A 15,258-nucleotide genomic window follows, 5' to 3' on the forward strand; every position below is an offset into this window, starting at 1 on the left:
CTTAGTATTTAATTATCCCCAAAGCTGACTTAGTATTTAATTATTTCAATAACTAAGTGCCTAATTATCCCAAAAACATACTTAGTATTTTAGCATTCAAAAAACTAACTTAGAATTGAAAAGAAGAGTACTTTAGAGACCAGATCCCGATTTTAGGATGGTTTAGGGACTTTTAGGTACTCTCGGGAACTTGTTGGAGTCCTGATATGTCTTCTTTAGAAGATGTTTTCAGTTTTAGTTATATTGTAAGGAAAGTTTCTAATATTGTATTACTCTTTACAATCACAAGATAAGCAGATTTCGGTTTATTTCAAATTTCAGACTCATTTTTATCTGAAAGTGAATACGGCAATCTTCTGTATAGGGTTGGCACTTTTCAATCGTTTTGAATTTTATACAATCGCTCTTTTCTGGTATAATTAAAGGATATTTTACTATTTATATTAGTTTACTCAGATTTTCTATACTTTAAGAACCTATTTTTTGCCATTTTATATTCGTCCATTGAAATACAAATGTTGTTTGGTTTAAATCAATGATTATTTAAAAAAAATATTTGAATTAAATCCTATAAAATAAGACAAATAACGAGACGTGAAAATTTGGTTTTCAATATCTTTTTTTTAATACGTATATAAGATTTCTACGGGAATATTTTTATTTACAACGAACAAATCAATGTTTTACAATAATTATTATATATCGGCGACAATTAAAAAAAAAGCAAAGGCGGGACTTTTTCAAAAATTCCGAGGGAAAATAATTATCCTTTGAAGGGCTTGAATAAAAAGAGACTAGTTTTTGGTTTATTTTTATTCTATACGAAAAATGTTTTACGATAAACTCGAGATTCCACTAACTATAACGTTTCTTCTACTTATATAATTTCACCCTCCAACCGGGTTACTAAAAAATACGCGCGTACAGTGTCAAAAATGAAAACTACGTCGAGTCGTTTCGGGTTTGACCCATCCTTTGTTAAAGGAGGAAACGGGCTACGCTCAAATAAAACAAAAATCAGTTTTATTTTCCCGTTTGTCGCGGGCTAGATTTAAATTACACGTATTCTTTTTATCGTTCGGACTATTTATAAACTTAAAAAGCTTATATATATATATATATATTTTTCCCATTTCATCGAGTTAAATTTTTCCTTGTCAAGTTATATTTATAACCATTTTTTTGCCATTACCAAATTTCTTTCATATTTTACATTGTAAATCGGAAAAATAAAATTTAGTTACTTTTTTTTTAATATGTATGATTTCATTTCGGGCTGTTTAAATTAATTTTCTATGGATTTTTTTAAAGGGAGTAGTCTTAATATTATAATTATAGGTTGCTGTATAGACCTACAGTGACAATATTTGGAGATTTAATTGTAGTTTAAATCGTTCAGTTTTACGATAGTGCAATTTGTTATTAAATTTAATCACACGATATTCAATCTTCTTCAATTCGTTTAAGTAAAGTTAAAAACTTAGGTATCAGAATCCAGACCTTTTTTTTTATACAAATTGAACTTAAAAACGAATAATGTTCTATCCAAATAGGCCCGAAAAGTTACAATATTTACAAATTAAAAATGAGATACTTTTTAATTTTTCGTGGATAGTTTTGTACTGCTTCCTACTGACATTAGCGATAATAATAACGCGAACATGATTTTTTTTTGCATTTTCGCTATTTAACAAAACCACGGGGAAAACACGTTCATATTGATTTAATCCTTCTTTGAAATATACGCGCAAATTTCGGTACTGTTTTTCTTTGAATATAAATAAACACGTTGGCACAAATGTACGTAAAGTCCAGCCGAATTGTACGGGACAGTTTATGTCGATCGGTGATGGTTGGCCAAATGCAACTGATGTCCAGCGTATTCGTTGGCTTTGGCCGAACGATTGATATCCAGTGGTAATGGGATGTTTTTTATCACTATTTTGGGACTGTCTCCCGGTTGGTTGATGACGGTCAAGTTTTTAACCCCCGCACGATGATAAATCCGGGAGGCGTCAGACGACGACCTCCGGGTCAGGTTGGAAGAAGACGACGAAGAAGGCGCGATGGACACGGTGGTCGAAGCGGGGAGGTTCATGGAGGAAGTCGAAGGGTTCATCGGGGTCGTTTGGGTGGACAAACCGCCGCCGAAGTTGATTTTGGGGGCTTGTAGACAAGTGGCGATTCTGTGTTTGTCCAAAACGGGAGGGTTGGCTACCATTAAGTTTCTGGAGCGACTGGGGTTGCCGCTAACCGGTCGGTCGTGTCGCGGGGCCACCGACAAGTCCAACGCTCCGATGTCGTCTTTGGCCGGTTCCCTAACCAACGTCGAAGTTCCGCTCGAAGCCGATGGTCCGCCTTCTTGGCGTTTGCGTTCGACGGCGGGGGTTTTGCCGTAGTGATGCGGGGGGTTTTGCCGGACGATTAAGGGTAAGATGGTGGGTTGGTGCGAGTGATGGTGATGGTGGTGGTGATGGTGCGGACTTCGCTGGCCCGTCTTGCCGCCCTTACCGGGCACTTTGCCGCCGAGATGCTGCTCGCCTCGCAGCGGGGGCGAGAATTGTCCCTTATTAGGGTTGAAAATCTGATATTGAGGCGACGCGGGGTTGCCTCGAGCGTGTTGAGGCGACGCGTGAAGAGACGGCTGCGAGAAGGTGGCCGAGGCGGGAGGACTAGCTGGCGGCGCCGAGGCCGGGTTCCCGACAGCGGCCACCGGCGGTTCGGCCAGCTTGGGACTGGGCACCGGGGGAGGGGGACTGCGGACGCTCTTGTCTTCCAGCCTGTTCTGAATGGTCGGACACGTCGGGGTTTTGATGGAGATGGTGATGGTTTTCGGGACTTCTTTGCCGCCGCCTTTACCGAGAACCTCGAGTTTCTCCGCCCTGTCACCACCGTTGTTGTTACCGCCGTTGTTATTTATGGCGCTCACCTTTTTGACGCCTTCCGACTTTTTCTCGATCGTGACGCTCGTTTTGGAGACTTCCGGAAGAGTGGGGCTTTTGATGAGCTCGCTCGTTTTAGGCTCGCCTTTTTCAATCTTGTTATTTTCCAAGTTGATTCTGATATTTTCGACGCTGTTTTTCGTCTCGACGGCCGGCGAGTTGGAACTTTTGCAACCGGCGTTAGAGTGGCACGGCGAACCCGTATTGGCCACTTTGACCGCGTTGTCCTTGGATATGTAGCTGGCTTTGCTGTATGTTTTGATGAACGGATTGAAGGACTTGGTTTTATCCTTTCCCTTCTCGCCGATCACGCGGACGTCGTCCACTTTCTTGACTTCGACGACCGCTTTGCGACTGAGAGCTTCGTTCTTGGCGGCGTTCTCGATGATCTGCTTTTCCCTGGCGATTTCCTTCACCGTGGGCGCGGCTGGAAGAGTCTCCACGACGGGCGGGGTGATGGTTTTGGTGACGGTGATGGTCACGGGAGGAGAGCCGACGGGAGGTAACGCCGAGAAGGAAGCCGTGGGCGAAGGAGATCCGATATCGTCGTCGCAACTGGACCTGACTTCGGTCCGGCTGGAGAAGTCGCTTCCGCGACCGCTGTCCGTCTCGTCGGGCATTTCCGCGTCGTCGTCTTTGTCTATTTTGGGGGCGTCTTCGGGTTCCAGGGCGGGTTTCCCTTTGCGGGCCACTTCCGCGTCCGGGGTGGGCGCTACCGGCGCCGGCGTCGAAGCGGGTCTTTTGGGAACTTCTTTCGCGGCGGCAGTCGCGTCCTGTATCTGAACGCGTTCGGGGGCCGCCAAGCTGGAATATAAAGGCGACGTGGGTAAGCTTTTGGGACTCGTGGGTTTCCCGGCGCCGTGAGCCGTGAAGCCGGGTATCACTAAGGTGGCGACTTTGATTTTGCAATGGTCGCCGTTAGAGGAAGCGGGACTCGGACTGGGGACATTGTCGTCCGGGGATGTCTTGGCCGTTTCCGGTTCTTCGCGATCCGGAGGTTCGGTTTCGACGATTTGCACTTGGGCGGGACTCGGCGGCGCGTCGGGGAGCATTTCAACCGGCGGGACGAATGTCTTGGTGACGGTGATCTCTGTCGGGATGGTCAGCCCCGCCAGAGACGAACGCCTTTGTTTGTGGGACTTATCTCTCTTTTTCTCTTTGATTTTCGACGATTTGGGGAACTCCCTGAATTTGACGTAATCCTTGGACTTGGCGGATAGCTCTTTGGACTTTTGCGGGTTCTGCGTGAAGGTGTAAACCTCCTTGTACTTCGCGTCCTTGTTCTTCAGAATCTCCTTGATTTTGATGGGCGGTTCCTTGGCCACCACCGCCTCTTTGTCGACCGGCCTGATCTCCGGCATATCCTTAATTTTGACCGTTTGCGTCAGTTTGGGCATGTCCTTCAACTTGGTGGCCATTTTGAACTTGGGTATGGCTTCCTTGATTTTCGGATCTTTGGTCTTCGAGGAACCCTTTCCCTTGGCTCCGTCTTTGGACTTGTGGTGATGATGATGGTGATGGTGTTCTTTGGACCGTTCCTTGCCTTCCCGGGACTTGTCCTTCGCCTTAGTGCCCTGCTCTTGGGACTTCAGGTACTCTTTTATCCTCAGCAATTCCTTGGAAGACGATTCCTTGTGTTTGTGGTGTTTGGACTCTTTAGATTTGCCTTCTTTATCCTTGTCCTTGCTTTTGCGTTTGTGTTTGGAAGATTTTCCCGTCGACGAAGAGGACTCCGAGGTGGTCGACGAACTGGCCGAAGGGCTGGACAGAGGCGAGGCGAAAGTGACCGAAGCCGATGGAGAGTGCGAGTTGGAAGGCGACTTGCTCGGGTCCGACACCGCCACTTTGAGACACAGTCGCTTGGTACGCGGTTCGCCGGGCTCCACCGAGTCAGAGTTTTTCGCGGCGGACGTGCCCAAGATCGAAGCCGGGTTGACCGGAGGGACGATGGTCACCGTTTGAATCGTCGCGGTGGTCGTCGGAGCGGATCGTTTGTTCGACTTGACCGGTTTGGGTTCCGTACTCGTCGAAGCACTGACCGTCACGGGTGCCGTAGGTACTGGCACTGGAGGTGGAGGAGGAGGCGGAGGTGGCGATGCAGCCGCCAAGGGGGCGGTCTCTTCGACCTCCATCGGCGTCTCTTCTTGTATGGGCGCAGTGTCCGTCGTCACGTTGTCGTTCGCCTCGGTTTCTTTCACTTCGTCGGGACACCTTGGGAGCTCCTTTATTACAATTTTAGATTTCCTCCTGATGCGGTAAAATAATCGCATGGGCCCAATCTAATAGAGAAAAAGAAAAATGCACCGTTTCGTCAAATAGTTCGTTTTATCTTCTAACGTCTAGTTTATTGTAGCTGTACGATGCGGGAGCCTAATCGATCAAAAATGTCGTATCTCAAATTTGTTAAGAAAAGTGCATCTTCCCCGTAACGTGGATGCTTGTGGTGTTGAGTTTGAGCAACTACCAAGCTCGAATATTTGAGCAATTGCCAGGTTCGAATGTTTGAGCAATTGCCAGGTTCGAATGTTTGAGCAATTGCCAGGTTCGAATGTTTGAGTAATTTCCAGGTTCGAATGTTTGAGCAATTGCCAGGTTCGAATGTTTGAGCAATTGCCAGGTTCGAATGTTTGAGCAATTGCCAGGTTCGAATGTTTGAGCAATTGCCAGGTTCGAATGTTTGAGCAATTGCCAGGTTCGAATGTTTGAGCAATTGCCAGGTTCGAATGTTTGAGCAATTGCCAGGTTCGAATGTTTGAGCAATTGCCAGGTTCGAATGTTTGAGCAATTTCCAGGTTCGAATGTTTGAGCAATTGCCAGGTTCGAATGTTTGAGCAATTGCCAGGTTCGAATGTTTGAGCAATTGCCAGGTTCGAATGTTTGAGCAATTGCCAGGTTCGAATGTTTGAGCAATTGCCAGGTTCGAATGTTTGAGTAATTGCCAGGTTCGAATGTTTGAGTAATTGCCAGGTTCGAATGTTTGAGTAATTGCCAGGTTCGAATGTTGAGCAATTGCCAGGTTCGAATGTTTGAGTAATTGCCAGGTTCGAATGTTTGAGCAATTGCCAGGTTCGAATGTTTGAGCAATTGCCAGGTTCGAATGTTTGAGCAATTGCCAGGTTCGAATGTTTGAGCAATTTCCAGGTTCGAATGTTTGAGTAATTGCCAGGTTCGAATGTTTGAGCAATTGCCAGGTTCGAATGTTTGAGTAATTGCCAGGTTCGAATGTTTGAGCAATTGCCAGGTTCGAATGTTTGAGCAATTGCCAGGTTCGAATGTTTGAGCAATTGCCAGGTTCGAATGTTTGAGCAATTGCCAGGTTCGAATGTTTGAGCAATTGCCAGGTTCGAATGTTTGAGCAATTACCAGGTTCGAATGTTTGAGCAATTGCCAGGTTCGAATGTTTGAGCAATTGCCAGGTTCGAATGTTTGAACAATTGCCAGGATAGAATATTTGAGCAATTATCAGGTAAGAATATTAGAGCTATAGTAAGGCTCAAATATTTGACCAATTATCATGGTCAAAAATTCTTGAAATTATTAGGCCAGAATGTTTGAGAAATTACACGCTAGAAAGTTTGAGAAATTGCACGCTAGAAAGTTTGAGAAATTGCACGCTAGAATGTTTGAGAAATTGCACGCTAGAATGTTTGAGAAATTTCACGCTAGAATATTTTGGGAATCATCAGGCCAGAATATTTGAGCAATTGTCAGGCTCGTCTATTTCACCAATTATCAAGTTCTAAAATTCGAGCAATGATCATGCTAGAATCAAAATTCTATGCACAGATTAAAAAATTGACTTTTTCATTTTCTGTGACTATACTTAAAGGGATAACACTTCTTTTACTATCTTTAACATCTTTGTTAAAGACTTTAAACAAAAACACAAGTTTAGATGCTTTCTCTGTGCCTAGTCGATTATTATTGGCCAATAATCAACTATAGAACAGTAGTACCTCTTTAAAATGTGTTGTTGTAGATTTTTTTCGGTTTTGAATATTACAAAAGTGTCGCCGGAAACGACGTTTTAGTTTCGATTATGTTCAAATATTTTGGCCAAGAAGAGGTTTTGGTTTTGTTGGGTTTTGGTAAGAAAATGTAAAAATAATTGGGAATAATATAGAGTGAATAGTAGCAAAGTTAAATAAAACCACTTTATTTAAAAATATTTGAGCAACTATCTTATTAGGGGAGTCTTGAAAAGACTGCGCTATGAACGAAAATTAGTTGATAATCGATGTTTGCTTGATTTTTATCGATGAAACCGGTTCCTACTGAACGCTTTTTCGCGTTTCCGGTTTGACGTGACGCTGCTCATCGAAGTCATAACTATACGCCTATATTAAAATGTGGGTAAAAATGTCGACCCCTGCGAAATTTGAATTTACATGTAAACGAATTTCCTGACTTGCGTAGTTTCGGGTTTTCGGTTTTAAATCGTCTTCGTTTCAGACGGCTTGTAACGAAATAGCAGTTTCTTATTGGTCTTTCATATAAATTAAAATTTTGCTGGGAGGGTCGGCATTTTTACACACCTTTTAATATAGGCGTATATACTTCAACCATGTGTTTTTTTGATGCACTGACCTAGGGCTAGAATTAATTTCTAATAGGCCTTTAAATAAAAAATCTTCAAGGAAATAATATTTCCGAGAGCCAGGACCGGCAAGTTACGGTTAATATAGTGCTTGTTGAAATAATGGAAACTTTTCACCTGTACGGTGGGCAACAAATGTTTCCTTTTAGCCCGGTAGCTTTTTTTTGACATAATAAGGCCTAGCAAAAAAACGACGTTCTGTTTACACGTGAAAAGTTTCCATTATTTCAACAAGATTCAAATAAACAGTAACTTGCAGGTCCTGGCTCTCGGATATATTTCTTCTGGTCGATATCCCTGAAGATGTTTTATGGAAGCGCCTATTGCAATATACCTATAATTATTTTTTTTTTAATAATTGACTTTTGTTTTAAAATTAATACCGTTAAATTACGAGAAATCCTTAATTAGTTAAAGTAAATATTACTTTTCAGTGTGTTTTGTTCCCAGATATCAAACTTCGCTTACAAATCGTACAGTAACTTCATTGGTTTTTTTTTCAAACCGAATTCTATCCGATGACTGTTTCCATAAGTAACATAATCACTCGTAAGTATGCCATAAAAGCATTTTCTTAAATGAAACCTTATATGACGTAAATTACGTCACTTCAAACTCCATGACGTAAAACGCGTCATCAACTTTACAGATTCCTCGCGATCACTTGATTTCATTTCCACGGTAACCTTTTCAATAGCGCAAAGAGTATAAGAAATTTAGCATGTTTCGGTCTAAGTAGGTGCTTTCTTTTCGCTTGTTCCGGGATTTCGGAGTAGGGTAAGAAGAGTAAGACTATGACGTCATTTTACTTCGATTATGTGGTGGCGAGTGGTTTGAGTCGGAGTAAAAATGGCGGCCTGTGGCCTTTTCAGCAGATAAATTCTGGCTAGCAGACGACAAGTTTATGGGTCGGAGTAATTCTCATCAACGGAACAGGCGAATAAAACATTTTAGGGTAAAAAGAGTACACTTTTAATCCGAGAACAGGCGAAAAGAAACCAACTATTGAAATAATTTTTTCTATGGAAATGTTTTACAGATTACGAGTAATTATGGTAATAATAATAATAATAATAATCAGCTAGGCTAATACCCCCTGGTACATAAATCAGGGTTGCCACAGTTTTTTCACAATTAAATTCTCCAACTTTTCCAGATTTTCCCTGACCATCTCCGAAGATTTTTCCAGACTTATTTTGTGTCAAGATTTTGTATTTTTTAAACAATTTTTTAGTAAAAGTTTCCTATTTGCCACCGAAAAATAATTCCCTGAATTTTCGACAAATTTTTAAATTTCCCTAACTTTTCCCTGATTTTTAGACAATTTTTTAAAATTCCCTAACTTTTCCCTGACTTTTAGACTAATTTTTTAAAATTCCCTAACTTTTCCCTGATTTTTAGACAAATTTTTAAAATTCCCTAACTTTTCCCTGACTTTTAGACTAATTTTTTAAAATTCCCTGACTTTTATACTAATTTTTTAAAATTCCCTAACTTTTCCCTGATTTTTAGACAAATTTTTAAAATTCCCCAACTTTTCCCTGACTTTTAGACTAATTTTTTAAAATTCCCTGACTTTTATACTAATTTTTTAAAATTCCCTAACTTTTCCCTGATTTTTAGACAAATTTTTAAAATTCCCTAACTTTTCCCTGACTTTTATACTAATTTTTAAAATTCCCTGACTTTTCCTTGATTTTTATACTAATTTTTAAAATTCCTTGACTTTTCCAGATACCGTGGCAACCCTGTAAATGCTGTTAGTGAACGCAGCCCGTATCTTCCGTTTCGTGACGTCAAAAGATCGTACAGTAGATAATGATGAGGTCGATTATTGAACGCAGCCCCAATAGGAAAATGCGACACTCACCCTTCTCCAGGAATAAATATAAGCAATGTCCATTAGGGCCAGATCGTCTTCCAGAGGTTCTTCCAAGTACATCATATCCACCTACGCCCCACCACAAATAGGCCAAAGGAAACGCCAGAGAGAGATACGCCGCATTAGCATATTATAAATATTCAAAAACAGTCCCGGGTTAGACGACGGTTAAAAAAATGTGACTGTCGGCAGCGCTGTACCGTCGGCTAACCATAATGGCGAAAAGACACTGACCTCGAAACTGGGCGTCAAATCGAATTTCATGTTAATGAGCTTCTTGAGGTGAGCCACTCTCACCGCCGCTTTACACAGCAGAAAACGGCGGCTCGAATCCTAGACAAATAGACGTTCAACATTATAGGCACGATTGATTTTTCGTTCAATTTTCATCGATAATTAAAGCTATTTTATATTATATTATATTATATATAATAGAATATTATTATTATACAGGGTTCATAAAACTATTGGGAAACTAATTTCTATGATATTTACGGGTTTTCCCATGGATATTTCCATGATTTTTCCAGCTGCAAGGGCACCTATGTTTTAGGGATGCACCGATATATCGGCCTATTTTTATAATATCGGTACCGGCCAATATAATTTAACCGAAGCCGATATTGGATAATACCGGTATTATAAAAATATTTTCAGAGAAACATTTAAAAATAATAAAATTATCGATTAACTAATGATAATATTTTATTTGATTGGCCGCACCACGTACGCCAGACTTGAGAAGCTAGATCATACCTTTTGTTAGAACGGGGGTTACGACTTACGAGTGTAAACAAATAAATAACAACGATATTGGATTAGTGATAGAAAATATGTACCACGTAAAATGATAATAATAATAATAATCAGCTAGACTAATAATACCTTAGGCCAAAGTCATCAAGCGATTTATAAAGCCATTAATTCAGGTGGCCGGGTTAAAATGCGTACTTTTTAATGATTTTATCATATACACTACAGTTATGATAGATAACTTTAATATCGGCCGCGAATAGCCGATAAATCGGTTGTACCCATATCGGTACATCCCTATATACTAAGCTTTAAGTTAACCTATAATCTTATGATGCTTCAAACATTTCATGATTGACATTTATACTAAATTGGTTCCGTATTACTATACATACTAACTATGTATTTTAATTACTAGTTAATTATTTATGGCTGTAGGGTTTCCCTAGCGTCAGCAAATAAAGAACGATTCTCAAAGTGTCTAGGGGTATTATCTTTAATTCTAAGGTGGTCAAGGGTATGATTAATAATTATATAAATGTCAAGTGTCACAAAAAATATAACACTAATGAAATGGGCTTGGACACCCGAAGAGAATTAATGCTTTCCGCATATGGCTACCTTTAACAAGGACCCGAGGTGTTTATTTCCGATTTTGTTCAAAGTCGGGCTTAAACATTTTCGGTTGCCATGGCAAATCGAATGGGTAGTGCAACGTCTACTTTTGGGAAATTTCATACCTCATATAGGTCTACATTACGCCAGACTTTAAACAAAATCGGCAATAAACACCTCAGGTACTCTCCTTGTAAGTTGAAACTTAAAATAAGGCCGATGGGAATAATAATTAATAATAAGTTAAATTTTAACAGATGTGAGAAAGATGGTTCTACAGAAAAAATAATGGTTTACGTACGAGTGTTTGTGTAACCCTATCCCAGAAATAGTATTAATAAATAATTTTTAAAATAAATACTTCCAATAAAAATTCAGTGTCCCAACTTATTGATGTAATTTTTTAGAGCTCGGGGAAACGGATAAATTCACCTCTAAAATTTCAATTAATCATAAAAAAATTATGTTTATTTATAGATATTATTCGCGACTATTATACGATTTTACATGCAACAAATAAGTTTTTATTCGTATAATTTTCGGATATGGATATAAAAGAAATGAACGGAAAATTTCTTATCCAAACGCCGAGCCCTAAATTTTTTAGTCTTTCTGAATACTCATAAAAAATGGAATTTCGTTGACTTTTCTGTCGCCAATATAATTGCCCGATATTTTCAGGTCTCTATGAACTCTGTTATATATAATATTATGTTATATGAACATTTACCTTTTCATAAGACGAGGTCTCTTTTTCAATAGTTGGTCCCAGTTCCTCAATTTCGGGCTTTTGGTTCGTTCTGAAATTACAAAATTTATAGAACTCTTTAATTTTGTTTCATACATCAAATATTAATTAACCTATCCATGATTTCGCATAAACGTAAGTAACGTAATAACCATAAGTAAGATAGTTCCTATTGTTTTAATTCTAATTTTAACTGAACTGACATTGTGAATAGCGTGTTATCATTCTTGATAGTAGTATATTTAGACGCTAGGGAGTTCTCTACTAAATCGTAATAAGTCTGAAAATTAGTTTGGTGATGATTTTTGGCTAATTGTCATACTTATTATTACGTTACTTATGCCATAAGTTATATTACGAAAAAGTGGTCTACGATAGAGAAATTAATTCTTGAACGAATAAACCATTTTCACTAGGAATTTCATCTACATCGATTTAGATTAATCAATAGGCTGAATAGCCTAAGCCTAGGCAGGGTTGCCACAGTTTTTGGCTATTTTCAGATATTTTCCCTGACCTATTTTACGTCAAACGTTGTCAAATTTTAACCTATACGTAAAGTTTACCTACTGGCAACCAAATTTAAACTCCTTGACCATTTCCTGACATTTATATTTTTCCTGACTTTTTTAGGAATTCCAGGTACTGTGGCAACCCTGCTAGGCGCCCCGGAACTGGCCTCAGTACCGGATTTACTGAAGGTGGGGCCTAGGCTTATTTTGGCGGGGGCCTATGTAAGGAAAGCGTAAAAACGCAAAACTCGCGTGTCCCGAAGAAAAATCCATTGATTTCATCTGTGGTGGGGGCCTTCGGTTGGTGGGGGCCCATAGACCAATGTCTAGTAGGCCTAGTCCTTAATCTGTGGTGGGGGCCCATAGGCCTAGTCCTTAATCCGGCACTGACTGGCCACAAGCTAGAGGGGCCCCTAATCCACCATTTCTCCTAGCTTTGGAAAAACCTAGTGGGAAAAATCTGAAATAGTAAGTGGTTTCTTTTAGCTTGTTCCGGGATTTCGGACGTCATTATACTCCGATTCTGTGATGGCGAATAGTTTGAGTTGGGGTAAAAACGTTTTCCCAAAATGGCTGCCTGTGGCCTTATTAGCAGATACATTCTGGCTAGCAGACGACCAAATCCGATTAACTCCTTTAAACAAGCGAATAGTTTATGGGCCGGAGTAATTCTCATTCCCGGAACAAGCGAATAAAACATTTTAGGGTAAAAAGAGTACACTTTTAGTCCGAGAACAGGCGAAAAGAAACCACCTATTGTAATCCCGAGGGGTCGGACATTTACCAAAATCCCGTACACTTTGTCTAAAATCGCAAAATCTTTTAACTCTCGCTATGGTAAATTAACATTGAAATCCCAAAATCACTTCAAAAAGTAATGGTAAAATCTCTACGAAATCCCGTACAAAATAATGGCAAGTGTCCGACCCCTCGTGTAATCCACTACCTATGAAGAAATAATATACGTTGTTTCAACGTAAATTATCTATTTTATTATTTTACTGCAGATAAGTATAAAAATGCTTGGGTGACCTTTAGACGACAAATACCTAATGGTAAAAGGTACACGTGAACTCTTTGGTCATATAACGACAATGTAGTGTGGGGGTTTGCGGTGAAATAGTCGACCTAATAAGACGTTGGAAATCTATCCAATTCGTCTGTCGTCGAGCCCGCGCCACAGCCCACTCTGTGTTCCAACAGCGCCGATCGATAGATCGTATAAAATAATACGGCTCTTCTTCTCATCCTGGTTGGAGAAGCCAACCCTATACTACACTAGGATCGCCACGCAATTCGCAAAGAGGCGGGGATGGGGTACGGACTGCTCTTATCAAAACACGTACGAATGAAAGCCTTATCTCCGTCGCCTTTTGCACCCCCGCGCTGTATGGTTTGGGGCTGATAGTGTATCTAAAGTAATTTGGAGCCGTTAGGTGTCATTTTAGCACCCGCGCCTGTCGTCTGGTTGGGCTTTTACCCCGCGCGGTTGCTTGTTTTTTGGCGCGCTGAACTTTTCAATTATTCCCGTTCCAGAGTAGTAAGGGGACGTCGAGAGCTTGGTATTGGTTTTCAGGGAAAATTTCGCAGTCCCTTTGGCTGAAACAAACTCCATTCGGCGTTTCGAAAAGGGCGCTTTAGGGCATTTAAGGGGCTAAGGACTAGATAGAGAAACGTCAATAGTTGTTCAATTCTTGATTTTAAAAGTCCGTCTCAAATGGAGGGTGAAATAGGCTGTCGATTATTTATCCTAGAAGAAGATTCTCTACCCTAGTCTTTGAAAAGATCAAAAAATTAGCGAATAAGTAGATTAGTCCATTAAGAAAAGGGATAATAAAGCTAAGCCCTAAACAAATTTGAAGAAATTTAAAAACTTACTAATAGCTCGTACCGATAGGTCTTCGAGCAAACAAAAAGACGCGAAACTCGGACCAAATAGATCTTCGAGTGAAAAACTAAATTAAATTAAATAAAATAGCCAGAAATTCCAACGGTAGACTTTTTTCGTCCTATTTGGGACTCGTCAGTACCGTGCGGGAAATCTGGCTCGCGACTATAACACCGAATAGAGAAACTAAGCCTAAATATTAAAAATTTAAAAACGAGTTGCGTAGCAACGGAAAGCCGAATAGGGGGAGAGTGGTGGAGATTAGTATATACGCAATGTTAAGTTAATGCAGTCCATAGGTGGTTCCTTTTAACTTTGAAAAGATCAGCTTATATTGATATTAGCAAGAACTAAGAATTTATTTCTATTTAGGGAAACTGACTATCAAACCGGTATCTTTATTGATTAGGGCTAGGCGAGTAGTGGTTTTAGGCAATCGAGTACCAAATTTTTTTCATCGCGTTTTCGAGTCGAGTCGAGTAATCAGTACTTGATTAAGAGGAAATTTTATCTTATTCGAGTCGAGTAATTAATAAAAAACCTCGAGTAATATTTTTAACGAGTCGGGTGATCGAGTACTTGATTAGGAGCTGGTTATATTCGAGTCATTAGGAAATTATTTTAAAAATTAGTATAAACTAACTTTTAATGCTGAAAAATATTTCCACGACTTAAGTAACATTATAGTGACTAGTGGGATATAAGAGACTACTATACTAAGCTACTAGCCTAATTATTGTTATTAATAGTAAAATAACAATACAATATTTTTTAAGGGATATATCATTTACTTCTGATACATTCTAACTTCGAAACTTAATAGATTAAGCTATAAATGCCATTTATCAAACTATAACTGTCATTAATTAAGCTATAACTGTCATTAAAGGGAATATAACCGGCAAAGCAATCTTTATGGAAGACCCCTTCAATTTATCAAATTACCCTGTACAGTGGCGCCAAACATTTCTAAAGCCAGAGGCAAGAGCGGCCAGAGCTGCAAACGTTGGTGTTCCACACCAAATACCTGAGGTTATATTCCCTTTAATTAAGCTATAACTGTCATTTATTAAGCCATAACTATTATTTATTGAGCTATAATTATTTATTAAGCTATAACTGTCATTTATTAAGCTATAACTATTATTTATTGAGCTATAATTATTTATTAAGCTATAATTATTATTTATCCAGCTATAATTGTCATTTGTTAAGCTATAACTGTCATTTATTAAACTATAACTGTCATTTATTAAACTATAACTGTAATTTATTAAGCTATAACTGTCATTTATCCAGCTATAACTATCATTTATGGAGA

General features: G+C 39.6%; 1 protein-coding gene across 3 annotated transcripts in view; it reads right to left on the bottom strand.

Moving 5' to 3' along the window:
* Positions 1 to 1,559: 1,559 nt before the first annotated feature.
* The window catches only part of LOC149924971 (uncharacterized), a 126,673-nt gene continuing 112,974 nt past the window's right edge, over positions 1,560 to 15,258 (bottom strand). For all 3 annotated transcript variants that reach the window (XM_090161249.1, XM_090161248.1, XM_090161250.1), the window contains exons 6-9: positions 11,520 to 11,589; positions 9,656 to 9,754; positions 9,410 to 9,490; positions 1,560 to 5,221 (exon numbers count right to left, since the gene is read on the bottom strand). In XM_090161249.1, coding sequence (XP_090017375.1) covers positions 1,835 to 5,221; positions 9,410 to 9,490; positions 9,656 to 9,754; positions 11,520 to 11,589 — 3,637 coding nt within the window. In that variant the 3' untranslated portion in view covers positions 1,560 to 1,834. The remainder of the gene's footprint in view (positions 5,222 to 9,409; positions 9,491 to 9,655; positions 9,755 to 11,519; positions 11,590 to 15,258) is intronic.

Source organism: Leiobunum rupestre, chromosome 10 (assembly GCF_980474605.1).
Source record: "Leiobunum rupestre chromosome 10, qqLeiRupe1.1.hap1, whole genome shotgun sequence".
NCBI lineage: Eukaryota > Metazoa > Arthropoda > Arachnida > Opiliones > Sclerosomatidae > Leiobunum > Leiobunum rupestre.